The 15246-nt window shown below is 41.3% G+C and overlaps 1 protein-coding gene across 1 annotated transcript in view; it reads right to left on the reverse strand.

The window, feature by feature from the left end:
* Positions 1-15246, reverse strand: part of Apba1 (amyloid beta precursor protein binding family A member 1) — a 195434-nt gene that overhangs the window by 22942 nt on the left and 157246 nt on the right. Inside the window, exons 3-5 of the mRNA XM_076843455.2 lie at positions 14513-14608; positions 10669-10708; positions 7952-8097 (exon numbers count right to left, since the gene is read on the reverse strand). Coding sequence (XP_076699570.1) covers positions 7952-8097; positions 10669-10708; positions 14513-14608 — 282 coding nt within the window. The remainder of the gene's footprint in view (positions 1-7951; positions 8098-10668; positions 10709-14512; positions 14609-15246) is intronic.

Below are 15246 nucleotides of genomic sequence, written 5' to 3' on the forward strand. Positions count from 1 at the left end.
AATGAGAAAAAATCTGATTTCTGGGACAGGCTGGTAAAGACAGACATAAGAATAATGAATGTTCCTTAAAAAAAGCACACATGCCACAAAACATGTCAACACCACTTGTGATCTGGTTCCATGAGCTTCACAGATACAGCAAGAATGGAGATAGAGACACCACACTGGACATGCACCTGTCTCTCTGGCTCAGTGGGGCTCAGCAGGCCACCCTGTCTTCCTGCTGAAGAGGAGGGAATGAAGTGGAATGAGGCTGGAATGCAGAGAGTGAGGAGAGAAAGGACAGGTGAGCTGGCTGCACAGGTTTCAAGTTCGGTACTCTCCCGACAGTACCAGATGTCCTTACTGTGTTGGGAGAGGTGTGAATCTACCCCGGGCCACCTGAGAGACAAGATGTAGGGCAAAGTTCTCTCCAGAAGTTTCTCCAAAACATCTTGCAGAGAGCATGAGTAAGAAAACATTAGCAGGTGACAGACACAGTGATGATGTACTCTGTGTCCAAGTAATTATGGGAACTGCTGGTGAAACAAAGTGAACACAATCTTTGGGCAGAACCATTTTGGAAAAGATGTTCAGCATGGTATTTTCATACTTGCAAATGGCATGCACTGATCACAACCAACCCCTTTTCTTCCATCCTTCCCTTCCCAGTCTCTAGTAATCACTATTCTACTTTCAGGTGACTTTTTTTTTTAAAGCTTTCACATATGAGAGAGACCATGTAGTATTTGTCTTTCTGTGTCTGGTTTATTTCACTTAACATAATGTCCTCTGAATGTACCCATTTTGCTGTAATGACAGGATTTCATTCTTCTTTATGGCTGAATAATACTCCATTTTGTATGTATGTGAGTGTGTGTGTGCATGTGCACACACACACACACACATTTTATTTATTAATTCACTTGTTGATGGCACCAAGGCTGATTCCATATCTTAGCTAATAGGAACTATACCATAATAAACGTGTGTAGGTATTTCTTTGGTATGCTGAATTCACTTCCTTTGAAAACATACCTTGGAGTGGAATTGCTGGATCATATGGTAGATCTAATTTTAGCTTTTTGAGGACCATCCATACTATTCTCCATAATGGCTATACTGATTTTACTAATTTACATTCCCACCAACAATGTGTAAGTGTTCCTGTTACTCCATATCCTTGCCAGCATTTTGTTTTGTTTTTTGATAACAGCCCTTTTAACTGGGGTGAGATGGTATCCCATTCCAGTTTTGATCTGCATTTCTCTGATGATGAATGATACTGTGATATTGAGCATTTTTTTCATGTATTTGTTGACTGCTTGTATTTCTTCTTTTGAGAAGTATCTATTTAGATCATCTGCTGTGTGTGTGTGGGTGGGCAAATGAATGAGAATGAATGAATTTGTTACTATATTTCCCAGGCTGGCCTCTTACTCCTGGGCTCAGGCCATCCTCCTACCTCAGTCTCCTGAGCAGCTGGGACTAAAAGTGCACACCATGGTGCCTGGCTGCCCATTTTAAAAACTGGATTGCTTCTCTTTCTTATTGCTATTTTGAGTTCTTTATATATTGTGGATATTAATCAGATTTGTCAGATGAATAGCTGGCAAATATAGTCTCACATCCTGTACGTCGTCTCTTCCCTCTGTTGTTTCCTTTGCTGTGCGGAGGCTTTTTAGTTCAATGTAATCTCATTTGTCAATTGTTGCTGAACTTTTGGGGTCCTATCCAGAAAATCACTGCCTGTATCAATGTTTTGAAATGTTTCTCCTATGTTTTCTTTTAGTAGTTTTGGAGGTTTGGGTCTTACATCAAGTTCTTTAATACATTCTGAGTCAGTTTTTGCAGAGTGAGAGGTGTGGGTCAAGGTTTAGCCTTCTGCATGTAAATATTCAATTTCCCCAACATTATTTATGGAAGAGAGGCTGTTCTTTCTCCAATGTATATTTCTGGTTCCTTAGTAAAGAACCATTTGGCTGTAGACGTGAGGTTTTATTTCTGGGATCCTGATCCTGTTCCATTGATTATGTGCTGTTTTTATGCCAATATCACACTGCTTGGGTGACTGTGGCTCTGCAGTGTACATTCATGTCAGGTAATGTGATGCCTCCAGGATTGTTTTGGATATTCAGGGTCTTTTGAGCTTCCATATGAATTTCAGGCTCATTTTTTCTAGTTCTGGAAAGAATTTCATTAGTATTTTGAGGGGGATTGCACTGAATCCTATAGATTGCTTTGGGTTGTGTGGGCATTTTAGCATGTGGGAGGTATCTTTTGTAAGGCTGATCTGGTAGTCATAAATTCCCTCAGTGTTTGCTTATCTTGGAAGGTCTTTATTTACTTTTAATTTCTGAAGGATATCCTTGCTGTGTATAGTAACCTTGGTTGTTTTGTTTAAGGATATGGAATATATCATTCTATTCCCTCCTGGCCTATAGGGTTTCTGTTAGTCTAATGGGGTAGCTATTAAAAGTGACTTGACACATCTCTCTTACAGATTTTTAAATTCTTTGTCTTATACTTTTGACAGTTTCACTATAATATGCTGTGAAGATCTTTTCAGATCATATCTACTTGGGGTTCTATAATCGTCCTTCATTTGAATATCCATGTCTTTCCTAAGATTAGAGAAGTTTTCTGTTATTAACTTATTGAAAAGTAACCTTTATCTCCTCACCTTAGATCTGGATGTTTAATGATCTTCCAAAGATCTTGAATGTTATCTTCATTCTTATTTCCTTTTTTAAAGAAATTTTGTTTGATTGGGACATTTCAAAGGACCTGTCTTCAAATTCAGATATTCTTTCTTCTGCTTAATCTAGTATATTGAGCTTCTAAATTGACTTCTTGTGTTCTTCATTACCTAAGACCTGTTTGGTTCTTCTTCAAAATCTGTCTCTTTGCTAAATTTGGTATTCAAATCCTGCACTACCTTCCTAATTTCGTTTGTCTTCTCTTGGATCTCACTGAGCTTTTCTGTAATCATTTGATTATCAGGCATTTCCTCCATTTTGACTTCTTTGGTATCTGTTGGAGGTGTCATAGTACCTTGTTTTTTTTTTTTTTTTTTTTTCATATTTCTTGTGTTCCTTCATTAGATGCCTGCATCTGGTGGATCAGATTTCACTACCACTTTTATGGGATGGCCTTCACAGTAAGCATCTTTCTCATGAAGATATTTTGGGGTGTCAGTTTATCATGTAGTGTTGACTTTGATCCTAGCTAGGCAACACTGCATAGTCTCTACAACTTCTTTGGCTGTGGTCAGTGAGTTTGAGCACAATGTGCACACCATATCACAGTCAGAGAGATCCCGCATCTCTGGGCCATGAGAGAGCGATGAAACTCCAATAGTTCAGACAGGTGATATAGACGGCAGACTGTGTGGGGCGCACAGTGTGTGACTACTCATACAGTGGGAGTGGGGGCCCCTGTCTGGAGATGTTGACCTTGGCTCTGTTCCTAGAAAAGTCCTTTGGCACTCACAGTGAGCCTGAACAGTGGTGAGGGAGAGGTGGTGGCAGCAGCTGCAATGTTCCCTTCTGTGGCACTCTCACCCAGTCCTGTCAGCATTGTGTGGTCAAACAAGGTGCAGAGGAACCATGTGGGTGGGTGGCAGCAAGAAGTATGGTTTTCCTTTCTGCTATTATGTAGAAGTGCCTGCCTGGAGAGGGACCTTAGTACCTCTGATCCTTGTATACCCACAGGCAGGGGAGCAGCTGGGGCTTTTCTCCCCTGCAGACTCCTTTAGCACTAATGCCCACCTTGGGTGTGGGACATGCCCAGAGCAGGGTAAAGTTCCTCTTGGAGCCCCCTTTGGCCATACACACCTGGGACGGGGCAACAGTCAGAACCAACTGAGTTGCTCAAGGGCTCTTCAGCATGCCCCTGTGTGCTGGGCAACAGTGGACTCTCAGTTCCCACTCTGCCCTGTCAGAAGCCTGTGTGCAGAGCAGAGAAGAAGGGCAGTAGGAACTGTTAGGTACCTTCCTTCAGTCTTGGCATGAGTCTACCCATAGCTGGCCATGCCTGTGGTCTCAGAGTGCAAGCTCTCTGGTCTCCTGAGTGGTGTCCTCTATTCCCTCCATGTCAAAAAACCTGCTCCACAAGTTTGTAGAAATGTGAATGCTGTGGGTCCTGGAACCACACTGAGAAACCACTGTTCTAAGGTATGTGGGGGAGGAGTGAAGGTCCTGGAAGAATAATGGATGAACAACAGGGCAGAAAGGAAATATTAGGGAGGGGCTAACCAAAAATGGTGTAGGAAACCCTCCCCAAACCATTAGGTATCTTCTAATTCTGTTACCTTCAGACATGAATCATTTCTTATATTTTGGTAGACAGAGTTGCCTTTAGGTTTCCACAGTTTGCCTTGTAATCTTCTTACCTACATGGTCTTTCTGGCTCATTTTATTAGACTGTAAGTTTTTCAAGGTCAAGGACTGTGTGTTGGTTAATTTTGACTTCCAAAGTGCCTATTACAGGACTTCTCAGAAATACAGTTTGCTCTTTGAGTCAAATTCCTTTGTTTTCTTTTTGCATGAAGTGGAAAATGACTGGCCAAAGCACAACTCCAAATTCTCTCTCCATTTGTCAAATCTAAATTTTTTGTTAAGAAAATAGTAACTCTCCAAATTCCAAGTGTAAATCCAATGAGTGACATTCTATCCTAGCATATAGTTGGTGCTATGTGAGTGACAAACACCAGGACAAATAGAACAGAAATGGAAAATGAAAACTTTAGCTTCAGGGTCCAAATCTGCTCAAAGAAAGCAGCACAAATACCAGGCTGCACTTGCATCCCTCCAGCAACATGAAACAATTCATGGAGGCAGAGGAAATACAGGGTCTGCAGGAGGAGGGGTGGGGAAGGAAAGCTGCTTCACTGTGGTGTAGAGAAAAGCACCCCATCTGAAGATGACTCATCGGCCTGAGGTTAAGGACAAGGCTTCTAAATGAATTGCAAAATAAATCCCTAGAGCTTTTCTTTTTCCTTCCTGGGTGGGTACTGTGAAATCTGCAACCTTGCTAGGCTCTGCATTTCTTCTACTGAAGTGGTCTCAAATAACTCATTCCTGAAAGGTCTGGTGCTCTTAAGGAACCAGTGTGATGACATCTCCCTTAGAGAGCATCATGGTGCAAGTTCTCCTTGAGCCTGGCCTATTGGGGATCAATGCCCTCCTTTGCTTCTGGCAAAATGTGTGCATGCTCCCTGACACAGCCACTTTCTAGGGGTGCTGAAATCAACAGCCATCTCCACTTAAACTTGGAAAATGCTTCTGGCTGGGTGTGAGGTCAAACGATCTGATGCGCATTTAAATGAATGTAAAAAGAACACAAAGCCAAAAATATTTAATGACAGGTAACAGTTCTTTCCAATGCATAGAAGCACATTATAAAATGACACTCAAGTGTCAATGCATCCATTTAATTTTACCACTCTGTAATGGGGTCCTTTAATCAAAGTAAATTTGCTTGAAAAAATAATAAAATAAACACATGTTTTTCAAATGTCTACTCTGCTCTAGACAGGTCTAAAATGTATTTATAATCGAACAGCCTCTATCTTGCCTGTTCTGATCAACAGAGCCATGGAGCGTTTGGTTCAAATGAACTTTTGGAACTTATGGATATAGATTCCTTGAAAGCTTCAGAGTAAAATCTCTGGCTTCTTATGAAAATTTGATTTCCTTGAAGGAAGAACAACATTATCAGGTACCACAGTGGAAACATGAAAACCTCATTTGGGCTACCATGGTCACTGGATGCAGTCTGATAGAGGGTTGCTACAGTGTACCATGCAAGCTACTTTGTGTTCAAGTGATGTACCTTGTGTCTTTCTGCCCCTTATCAGACTACCTAGTCCTATGTAAATGTCATAAGATGAGGAGAGAGATGCAGGAACTCCAGCTGCAGGAGCCAAAACCTATTAGATGGCAAATAAATGAAGTACCCAGAATAAAACCTGAATCTTAAAAAACTTTGAAACCTGTTATATAGAACTTAGGAGAAACTAACCTGAAAGCAACACACAGGTTTCTATCTCAAAAGACTCCCCTTTCCTTTAGGGGCTGATCTATTGCTTTATTTTGGTAGATTCCTCTAGCTGCATTCCATATTGGGAACACTTTGGTGGATATGAATTTTTGTTGTGTGGCTCTATCTTGTACATTACAGGGTGTTGAGCAGCCTGGCCTAGGAAATTCCCCCAATCACTGTAACAATCAGAAGGTAAAAGCTAACCCACCAAGCTTGGATCGACAGCTTAACAATAACCTGTTGACGCTCTTTGCTTATTTAGTTTGAATGACATTCCTCCTATGCTTTCATGGCATTTCCCCACTGTCCATCATCCTGGAAAAGACTAACTTCAGGAGAAGAACACATACCACAGAAAGAGGCCTATAGCAGTGGGGCTCCTGAGGCACAGACAATGTTTGTGGTCCCTGAAGAAATGGTTGAGTGGGCCCCTGGAACAACTGGTAGGTCCTATCAGTGTTGTGACAATAGCCACCTTTGAGATAGCTGTAAAAGATCCCCTGGTGTACATATTTGAAGTTGTCAGAAGTTGCAGAATGGCTTACTGTACATACTATAAGTTAAGTGAAGGGGCAGCTTGGGAGAGAAGTGCTTCTTCCCAGCACAGAGCCATGATAAGAGCAGCGAGTGACATATGATGGCCCCAGCAGCAGGTGCAATGGAGAGCTGCTTGATGAGGAAGCAATGAGAGGAGACCCGGTGACATGCACACAGCATCCTGGGGAACTGCAGTATAACTGGGAAGCTGGGGGCTCAAAACATGATAGTTAAGGCAGCAATGGAAATATGACCTGTTCAATATTCAGCAACCACAGGGCAGAACCTGGACATGTGACTACCACTGGAATCAGCTCAGGTAAGAGGCCTGGACCAGATACCTCTGGCTTGCCCTGTGCACTTGCTGGCTTGATTACTCCTGTCTCCTTCCTAGGACCTGGCACAGCCTACACAAAAATGTGCTAAAGGAATATTTTTCTTTAATCAAAAGGTTAAGGACTCTCTTGATGCCATCTACTTGTTCTTTCTTATTCCATACTGTCATTTCAGGATGTACCTTGGGAATGTGTGAGAAAAGGGAATGGCTCTTTGGAGGGGGGAATCAATTTTGACCAGTTGACACTGGATAAGTCAATTTTGGTGAGTTCTAACTTATTCCAATTTGCTGGAAATGTCTGGTTCTGGATTTTAGAATGGACACTGTCTGCAGTGCTGGGTGCACTGTGGCATGAACACACATTAAGTGTCCCTGTTGTCCTAGTTGTTTAGAACCTCTACCGTGATGTCAGAAAGAATCATAGAGCTCTGCATTTCCATAGGCTCAAACTGGTTTGGGCTGGTTCAAACTAGTTGTGAATGACCAAACAGGTTTGTTCCTTTAAAGTCTTTTAAAAATAGATTGAAACAGGTTATGGTTTGCTCAAACTAGTTTAAACTAGATTACCTTTGCCCTGACTTATTCAGACTAGCCAGGTTAGGTTTTCATTCTACTTGAAGTTAACCAGTTCAGTCTGTCTTGAACAGGATCAAGTGGTTAAAAAGCAATGCCGCCTAGTTTGAACCAAGCCTAATACAAATGGACCTCTGTCAGTGGTAATCCAGGGATCCATCTCACGTTTGAGGCATAATATTCAAAATGACATCCTTCCTCATTATATCAACTTTTCAGTCTATGATTATATGTACTTTCCTCAAGACTGGCTAGTGAGAACAACCTAAATTGATAGTGTTTATATACAAAAAGACTCCAGTGCACATTAGAAATCCTTTTCTGTTTAAAACTGTTGGCAGGGTCATAGATGAGCCCTGCTTATGATATTTCAATCTACTCTCTGACGTTGGACTAGACACAGGTGTGGGATGATGCTATAAACTTCTCAGATGCCTGCAGTTGCCCACCATCCCCCTCCAACCTTGCAGATCTCCTCACCTTGATCCTGCTAACTGCTTCCTGGGCCTGCATCATGCGCACATTTTTGGAGGGGGTTTTGTCTGAGAGCAGCTGGGTGGAGCCAAGGTAATTGGCAGCAAAAATGATTCCATCGATCAAGTCTTCAGGGTCGCAAGGTCCAGGAACTGTAACACAGAGAGAACAGTGGTGAGTGAAGCCATCCTGGGCAGGCCCGCTACATCCAGACCGTGTACACCTTTCCCCAAGCTCCCTGCTGGCAGAGCTGGTCTAAGGCATTGATGTCACCCCTCCTTTCCACACAGAAGGCACGGTTTCTTAGAGCCTTCTGAAATGATTCAAGTATTGACTTAAGTCTGAAAGAAAGTCTAGTGACAAGACTGAGTTCTTTGGGACAAGGACCATGTCATATTCATCTCTGTTATGTTTCAGTGCTGGTCACCTAATTGGTATCAACTAGATGTTTTCTGAATAAACGGTTAGGTGAATGGAAGGCTGCCTTGGGTAATGTCCATTTATAGCACTACCTGTCACCTATTCATATCTCCTTCTTCCCTTTAGTCCATAAGTGAAGGAAACACATTTAATTAGAAAAATGGGATGTTTCAGAACATCTGGATTTCTGTGATGGCTTCTGACCCCAAATGCTGTGAGATAGATAACATTCCCCAAAGCCATGGTCTCATGCTGTTAGGCTTGCCAACTTAGAGGCCATAATGCCCACAGTCTAGGCCCACACACTGATCAAATTTTCAGTTCTTACTCACCAGCCTAGTAAATCAAGTCTTATTTTAAATGGGGGCATCAGGTTCTAATCCAAACTACTAAAATTAAGGCCATATGTGTCATTCTCAGCAGCTGCCTGGTTCCCACCCTGGAACTTGTATGGCTTTGAGGAGTTGGGTTATTTATGATATGTGTTTTACCTGTAGAGTAGGGAATCCCAGCTCTAAGGTAACACAGACAGTTTTGAACCCACACTATTATCAATATAAAGTAAAAAAGATTGCCAGTCTTCTATGATAAGCGCCTAGAGGATGGATTTATATTGTTACTAAATCATTTTTGTCAATCAAATATTGAGAAAAAAATCTCATCTGGGATAATTTTAAGAACCTTCCATCTATTTTTAGAATATAATGTTCAACCCATCTTTCCTTTTTCTGTGGGGCTTTGACATAGCCATCTCTGATTTAGCACTATTCACTGAAAAGGGTCCCTTTGCAATGGCAGTGAGTATGCAGGTATTCTTAAAAGAAATCTAAATAATACTTGAATCATCACATAAGTGCCTAGCAACAAAGGCACATAAATATCAGACCTAAACAAATTTTAAGTTTGAGATATGATCGCATATCATTTGTCCTTCAGGGAAATTGACTATAATTGAATGTACCTGACTATCATGCCCAGAAAAAAAAAAAAAAGCCATATTTTTATAAATTCACTTTAGGCTTGGTGTCAGTATATTTAAAAAAATATTTTTTTAAAAATTAAAGCTACAATGATCCTGCATCAAAGAATCGCAGGTTTTGTGGTGGCATTTTAGAACACAGTTTTCCATTCCATGAGGCCTGCAGTTGCCCTGTGAGTCAAGCAGCACATCATGGGATGCATCCTCTCACTACTGTTGGGCCTGAAAATCCCTAGGCCTGGAGAGATGAAGCGGAAACTTCCAAACTTCTGGAAACTTTCTAAGGTGCTCTCATGGAATTCCAGAAATTCACAAAAATTATGCAAATAACTTAGATTATTTAATAAGGAAACAGGAGTTACTAAACCAAAACTAGGATCTAGTCCTGGGCTTGTGGACTGAGGGCTCATGAAGGTTTATGAACTCTGGTTCATAAACGGCTAACGGCTAATGGCTCCCTCACAGGGTCCAAAGGCTGGGCTTGGCCAACTTCAAGAAGATGGCAATTTGCCTTACCTGAAAAACCACTGCCACCCACAGTTAGAGTTTTGGGCCATCCTATAGCCAGAGACAGACTCTATGAATGAGAAACTGGCACTCCATTTGGGTGGCTTGACCTCAAGTGTCACAAAAAAGGGGCACAAAGCTTGAGCTACAGTCTAGTCCCAGGAGGCTTCTTGAATGGGTTTCCTTTTGCATTGAATAACCTGCACAATCAGAGGTGGCTCCCTGCGGAGTCGGCCTGCCCCTGGATCACAGCCTGGCTTTGCAGCTGGCTAACTGCATCATCTTGGCCCAGTTACTCACTCTCTTGATCCTTGGTTCTCTTTTACCATAACAAGAAGATAATAATAAAACCCACTTCCCAAGATTGATGTGTGGATTCAACTAGTATTTCATGCAAGGTGCTTAGAATAGTTCCTGACCCAGACTAGATGTTCAATAAATGTTATTTGTCCCAGCAAGAGATGGGAACCACTGGTAATGTCTTATGAAGGGGACCAAAATTTCTTCCCTTAAATTCATTCCCAGTTGAATTATCTTTGAGGGATGCAAGAGGTACACTGGGCTAGCAGAAGGGAGACTTGGGTTCTAAGACGAATGAAGCCCAGAGGCTCACCTCCACCCTCGGGGTTGCTATCCACATGAGGAGCCAGGGAAGAGGGTTTCTGAGAGCTTCATAGCTCTTACACTCTAAGATACTAAGAATGTTAAGTCTGTGTCCCTTCTTCCCACTATCTCCTTATCTCCAGTGCTCGAAATGCCCCAAATGCTGAAAGATTCATGTGCTTAATATTCAGTGCTCTGTATTTTGAGCTCTTACCTTCAACGTAGGTTGGGAATGAAGCCAAGCTTTTTCTTGACTGTAATTAAGACAAAGAGGTTTCAAAAAGGGAAAAGCATGATGTAATATGCATCAACACACCATCCATGCATCATGAAAAAGAAACACATTACTAGTGGCGTTTGTTAACCAGTTATCAACCATTTTTTGTTAGTGTGTGTGGAGAAACATGTGCATTTATTATTTACCTCGAACCCAAAATAGGCCCTTCAAAGTGTTAGACCTCTATGAAATGTGGGGTTTTCAGATTATCTATCAGCTTAAATAATATCACACAGACCAAAATCTATAAACAGCAATAAAAAGGGCACACTTTATATTCTCACACCTCTGCATTCCATGGGAAAAACAATTGATTAATAAAAGCACCCCAAACATAATTGTACACACAAATAAGAACTCCCTGGGAGAAGTTTATTTTGTATCTAGGCTGCAAGGATCTCTGGGCTAAAAATGTGTTAGATTTTTTTCCCCTTCATCATCTCTTACTGATTTCAGTTGAAAACTGCATTATTATCTAAGTCATTATTATGTGTTTCCTTTAAGTAAGAACACAACACAGGAGTAAATTAAAAGCCCTGGCATTTCTTATATTATTGTCTCCCAGCAGAGGCCAGTCTTCTAACAGCACAGTTGGAAGTGGATATGAGGAACTAGAAACTTCTAGAACCTGACTTGGTGGCAGTATAAATGTAGCACTTAGAGGAGCAACACTTACCACATGCTCCTTCCAGAAGGAAATGTCCTAGCAATAACTCTTACAGAGTTGGAAATTCACTTCTGCTTCAAATAGTGACAGAACTTGTAGCTGATAAATCTGGGGCAGGGCTTAGTTTCCTGAAAGCATTTTAGGAGACCTCATATTAAAAATAGGAGTCCTTATCTAGGCAAAAGGTAGTCTGCATGGCTGAGATTTTTATTGCTGAGAATCTCCAGGTATGATGTGATCATTTAAATATATGCCTTTTAGAGAAGGGGTATCTTGCACAGCATAGCTGCTCCATAGATTGATCTCATAAAAGGTATGTGTCACATGAGAGAGCTCTTGGTGAGGGCTGGGATGTCACAGGAAAGAACTCACATGTTAGCACTTTAAGCGGTGTCCTTTACTTGGAAGAGGGGAATGCAAAGATATGATTGATTAGTTAACACACAACAGTTTAATAATTGTAATGTTAATTGTTATGTGAAAAACTGGGTGTAGTTAGTCAAAGACTAACTCAATTCAGGACAATGGTAAAAGGCCACAAAAATCACACAGGGAGCCAACACAGGGCAACTTTTCAAGAAACCTACTGCAGATGGGTTCATACCGATGGCTTCTCATAGCAAAAGTGGGGGGATTTCTTGTGCATCAGGAATGAAAGGTTACTGGCTGCTAATGTGTTTATCGAAAAACAACACCAAATATAAGCCAGAATAGGAGGTAAGAACTCGAATTCTACTTGTCCAAGTCAGGACAGGGCCAGCTGAGTGCCAATAAAATTCCGACTGGTTTAAAGATCAACTCCCACAATTGGTTATACGAATTTCTTCATAATGGCCAAAGTCTTAAATTATAATTTCCCAACCATTTTTCTGCCCAGTAGGAAGTGCGCAGCAGGATTGGGAGTTTACGCTGCTTAGTCTCCAAATACATCCAGGTTGCCAGTTTGGATTTTCTTAGGCTATTAGGATACTTTCCTGAATGCAAATTTCAAAGACAGTGTCCAAGTTTTAGCAGATGCTACAAGAAGAATTTCTTTAGTCTCTGGTTATAAAAGCTGCTGTTTTATTTAGAGCTACAATGGTAAGCATTTGGTACATTTACTTACTATTTATGAACTCATGACTAGCTTTCTTTGGTTTCTGGGGTAATCAGTTTAAAAAAAGTTTGGTGAAATGAAGTACTCTAATTATTGCACACAAGGAGGATTTTCATCATTATTTCTAAGGATATGCAGAAGCATGAGCCAAGTCTTTGTAGGAACTGAAAAACTAACAAATTTGCCTTGCTCATTATATCTGATACCTAATCAAAGGCTGGATATTCAGACATCTGATTAGCTCTTTGTTTTCTCACATGTGGACTGAGATGAACATCAGCCACCCATTAGCACTCAAGAGATAATAAAGCTGCATTCAAGAAGCTAAAGTCTGAGATCTTTGGGGTTTTCCTGGGGCTCACACAAACCATGTGCAGAGCCTGGAGTCTACACAACTAAAATAATTACCTACAAGTACCTTGTCTCTGCAGTCTGTGGCCTCAGGTAAGTTACTTACCTCTTAGCTTTCTCAATTAAGAAATGAAGGCAATGATATCCACTTCACAGAATTAACTTAAGGATTAAATGAGATACCATCCAATTTGCTCAGTCTGGCATTTAGAATACCGTACATGCTCAATAAATGATAATGCTCGTTACTGCTGTTATCATTGCAGCTGTCATTTTACTATTTCTTACCCACCCATGTACTATGAATAGAATATGAAGCAAACAAATGGAGGACCCTGTCACAGTAGCCTAGGGTTAGAGGACAGACCAGAGGAGGACAAAATATATTTCTAGTCTAATACTAGTGCCATTTCAGAAAAGGTTTGATATAAACATTAATAAAAAAAATATGCTTCTCCCTCCCATGAATAGCGTATATATTCCACGGCACTTTAAGGGTAAGCTTTGGCTAATACTCCCTTTTAAAAGCAATCTGCCACTCAAGTTAAAACAGATCATCTCAAGTTCTCTCCTCTTGCTGATAATTTTATGTTACATGCAATGGAAGAACCCAATCATTCATTATATGGCTCACCTCTTTGACACATCTCTGCAGTGTGGAAGAGGGAACATCTATATTTGGAGCTCACACCCAGATTATTGCGCAGGTCAATATTTCTGTGGTGCTGGCCCACAAATAGGTGGGATGACATTTACCTGGGTGTAAAGGGCATTGGGTTCTGCCCTTTTGTAGCCCCAGAAACCTCAGAAGGAACAAATAGCATCTTCTCATTTAATATGCTCTGCCAGAGCTCAACGAATTCTCTGTAAGTAGGGATGAACATACAACCTGTCCAACAGGGACACCTTAGAGCTGTTCCATCCAGTGGTGCCCAGCCATGTATGCCTTTTAAGTTAATGAAAATCTATTCAGTTCTTCAGCCCCACTGGCCACATTTTAAGGGAGGTTAGGAACATGTGAGGTTAAGGACCACCCTACCCAACAGTACAGAAGTAGAACATTTCCATCATCGCAGAAAGTTCTCTTGGACAGCACCATTGTAAAAAGGTGTACTGACAATCAGATGTGAACCTGAACCATACTCCAGGTAAACTGGGACATGTGGTCACTGGCTTTTAGATTTCACCTGGGCCTGAACTAAATGAGTATTTAAGAAACCAATTCATTTCCCAAATCACACAGCAACTGTCAATCCATGGTATCAGAAGACACCTAATGCCAGAGGAAGGATTCTGGTACTTGGATTGTCTGATAGGGTCTAGTGTTATCCGATAGAACTATCTACAAGGATGTAAAAGTCCTGTGACCTGCTATGTCCAATACAGTAGCCACAGGTGGCCACTGAGCATTTAAAATGTTAATTAGCATGGAGGAGGACATAAATTTTTCATTTTACTCAATTAAAGTATATTAAAATTAATTAAAATAGACAACCATGGCTATCAAATAGGATAGAATGATTTTACCAGATGAATTATACAGTGGATTGGAAAAATCAGTGTTCTTCCCTGGGGTAATTTGGGCCATTTGTGCCGCAGGGGCTGCAGACCTCACAGAGCAGTGTTAGAATAAAGCACAATGGCTGTGGAGGCGCATGGTGCCCTACCTCTTTATTTGTGGAGGCTTCCGCAGGGTCACTGGGATGAAGGGGTGTGCTCGATGACTCTGCACCCAGGGGTGAGGAACTGCCAGGAGATGGAGACTAGAACACAACAAGAGGATAGACAGCAGTGAGAACCCAAGGGACATGGCGACCCCAGCCCAGGACAAGGGGACAGGCTGAGGGGGCAAGTGGACTACTAATGATGGGATACTTCAGGGGAGAGGAACTCCTTTGGAAAAGGGCGGACTCCAGGTGCACAGAACAGGCTAGGGAGTCCAGGTTTGCTTTTCTATTCCTACCATCCCTCCCAGGAGTTTTATAACTCTGGGACCTTTTCTTTCCCCTTAGGCTAACTATTGAAAGAAAATGTAGAAAAAGTTGTCTATCAAACTGAAAGTCCTTAATGAATAGAGTTAAGGGTATTATACAATTGTTTTTTTTCTTAAGGAAAAATATGCATACCTAGGTTAACGAATGGCTTACAAAATCATGCCCAAGATACTCTGAATGGAAAAGAAAAATTAAAGCCTGCAATTTTAAAGAGGCAGAGAAACTGATTTTGATGACTGAAAACCACATCACCTGTGTTTTCCTGGTCAGTTCAGATTTCAAATATATTGTCTGACTTTGAGAAATTTCAATATCCAAACCACATACCCTTGTGTGCTCTTAGAATGGTTCAGAAATCCTTTGCCAAATGATTGAAAATAATGTTTGGGGGGTGGGGTCGGGCTCCC

Source organism: Callospermophilus lateralis, chromosome 2 (genome assembly GCF_048772815.1).
Source record: "Callospermophilus lateralis isolate mCalLat2 chromosome 2, mCalLat2.hap1, whole genome shotgun sequence".
Classification (NCBI taxonomy): domain Eukaryota; kingdom Metazoa; phylum Chordata; class Mammalia; order Rodentia; family Sciuridae; genus Callospermophilus; species Callospermophilus lateralis.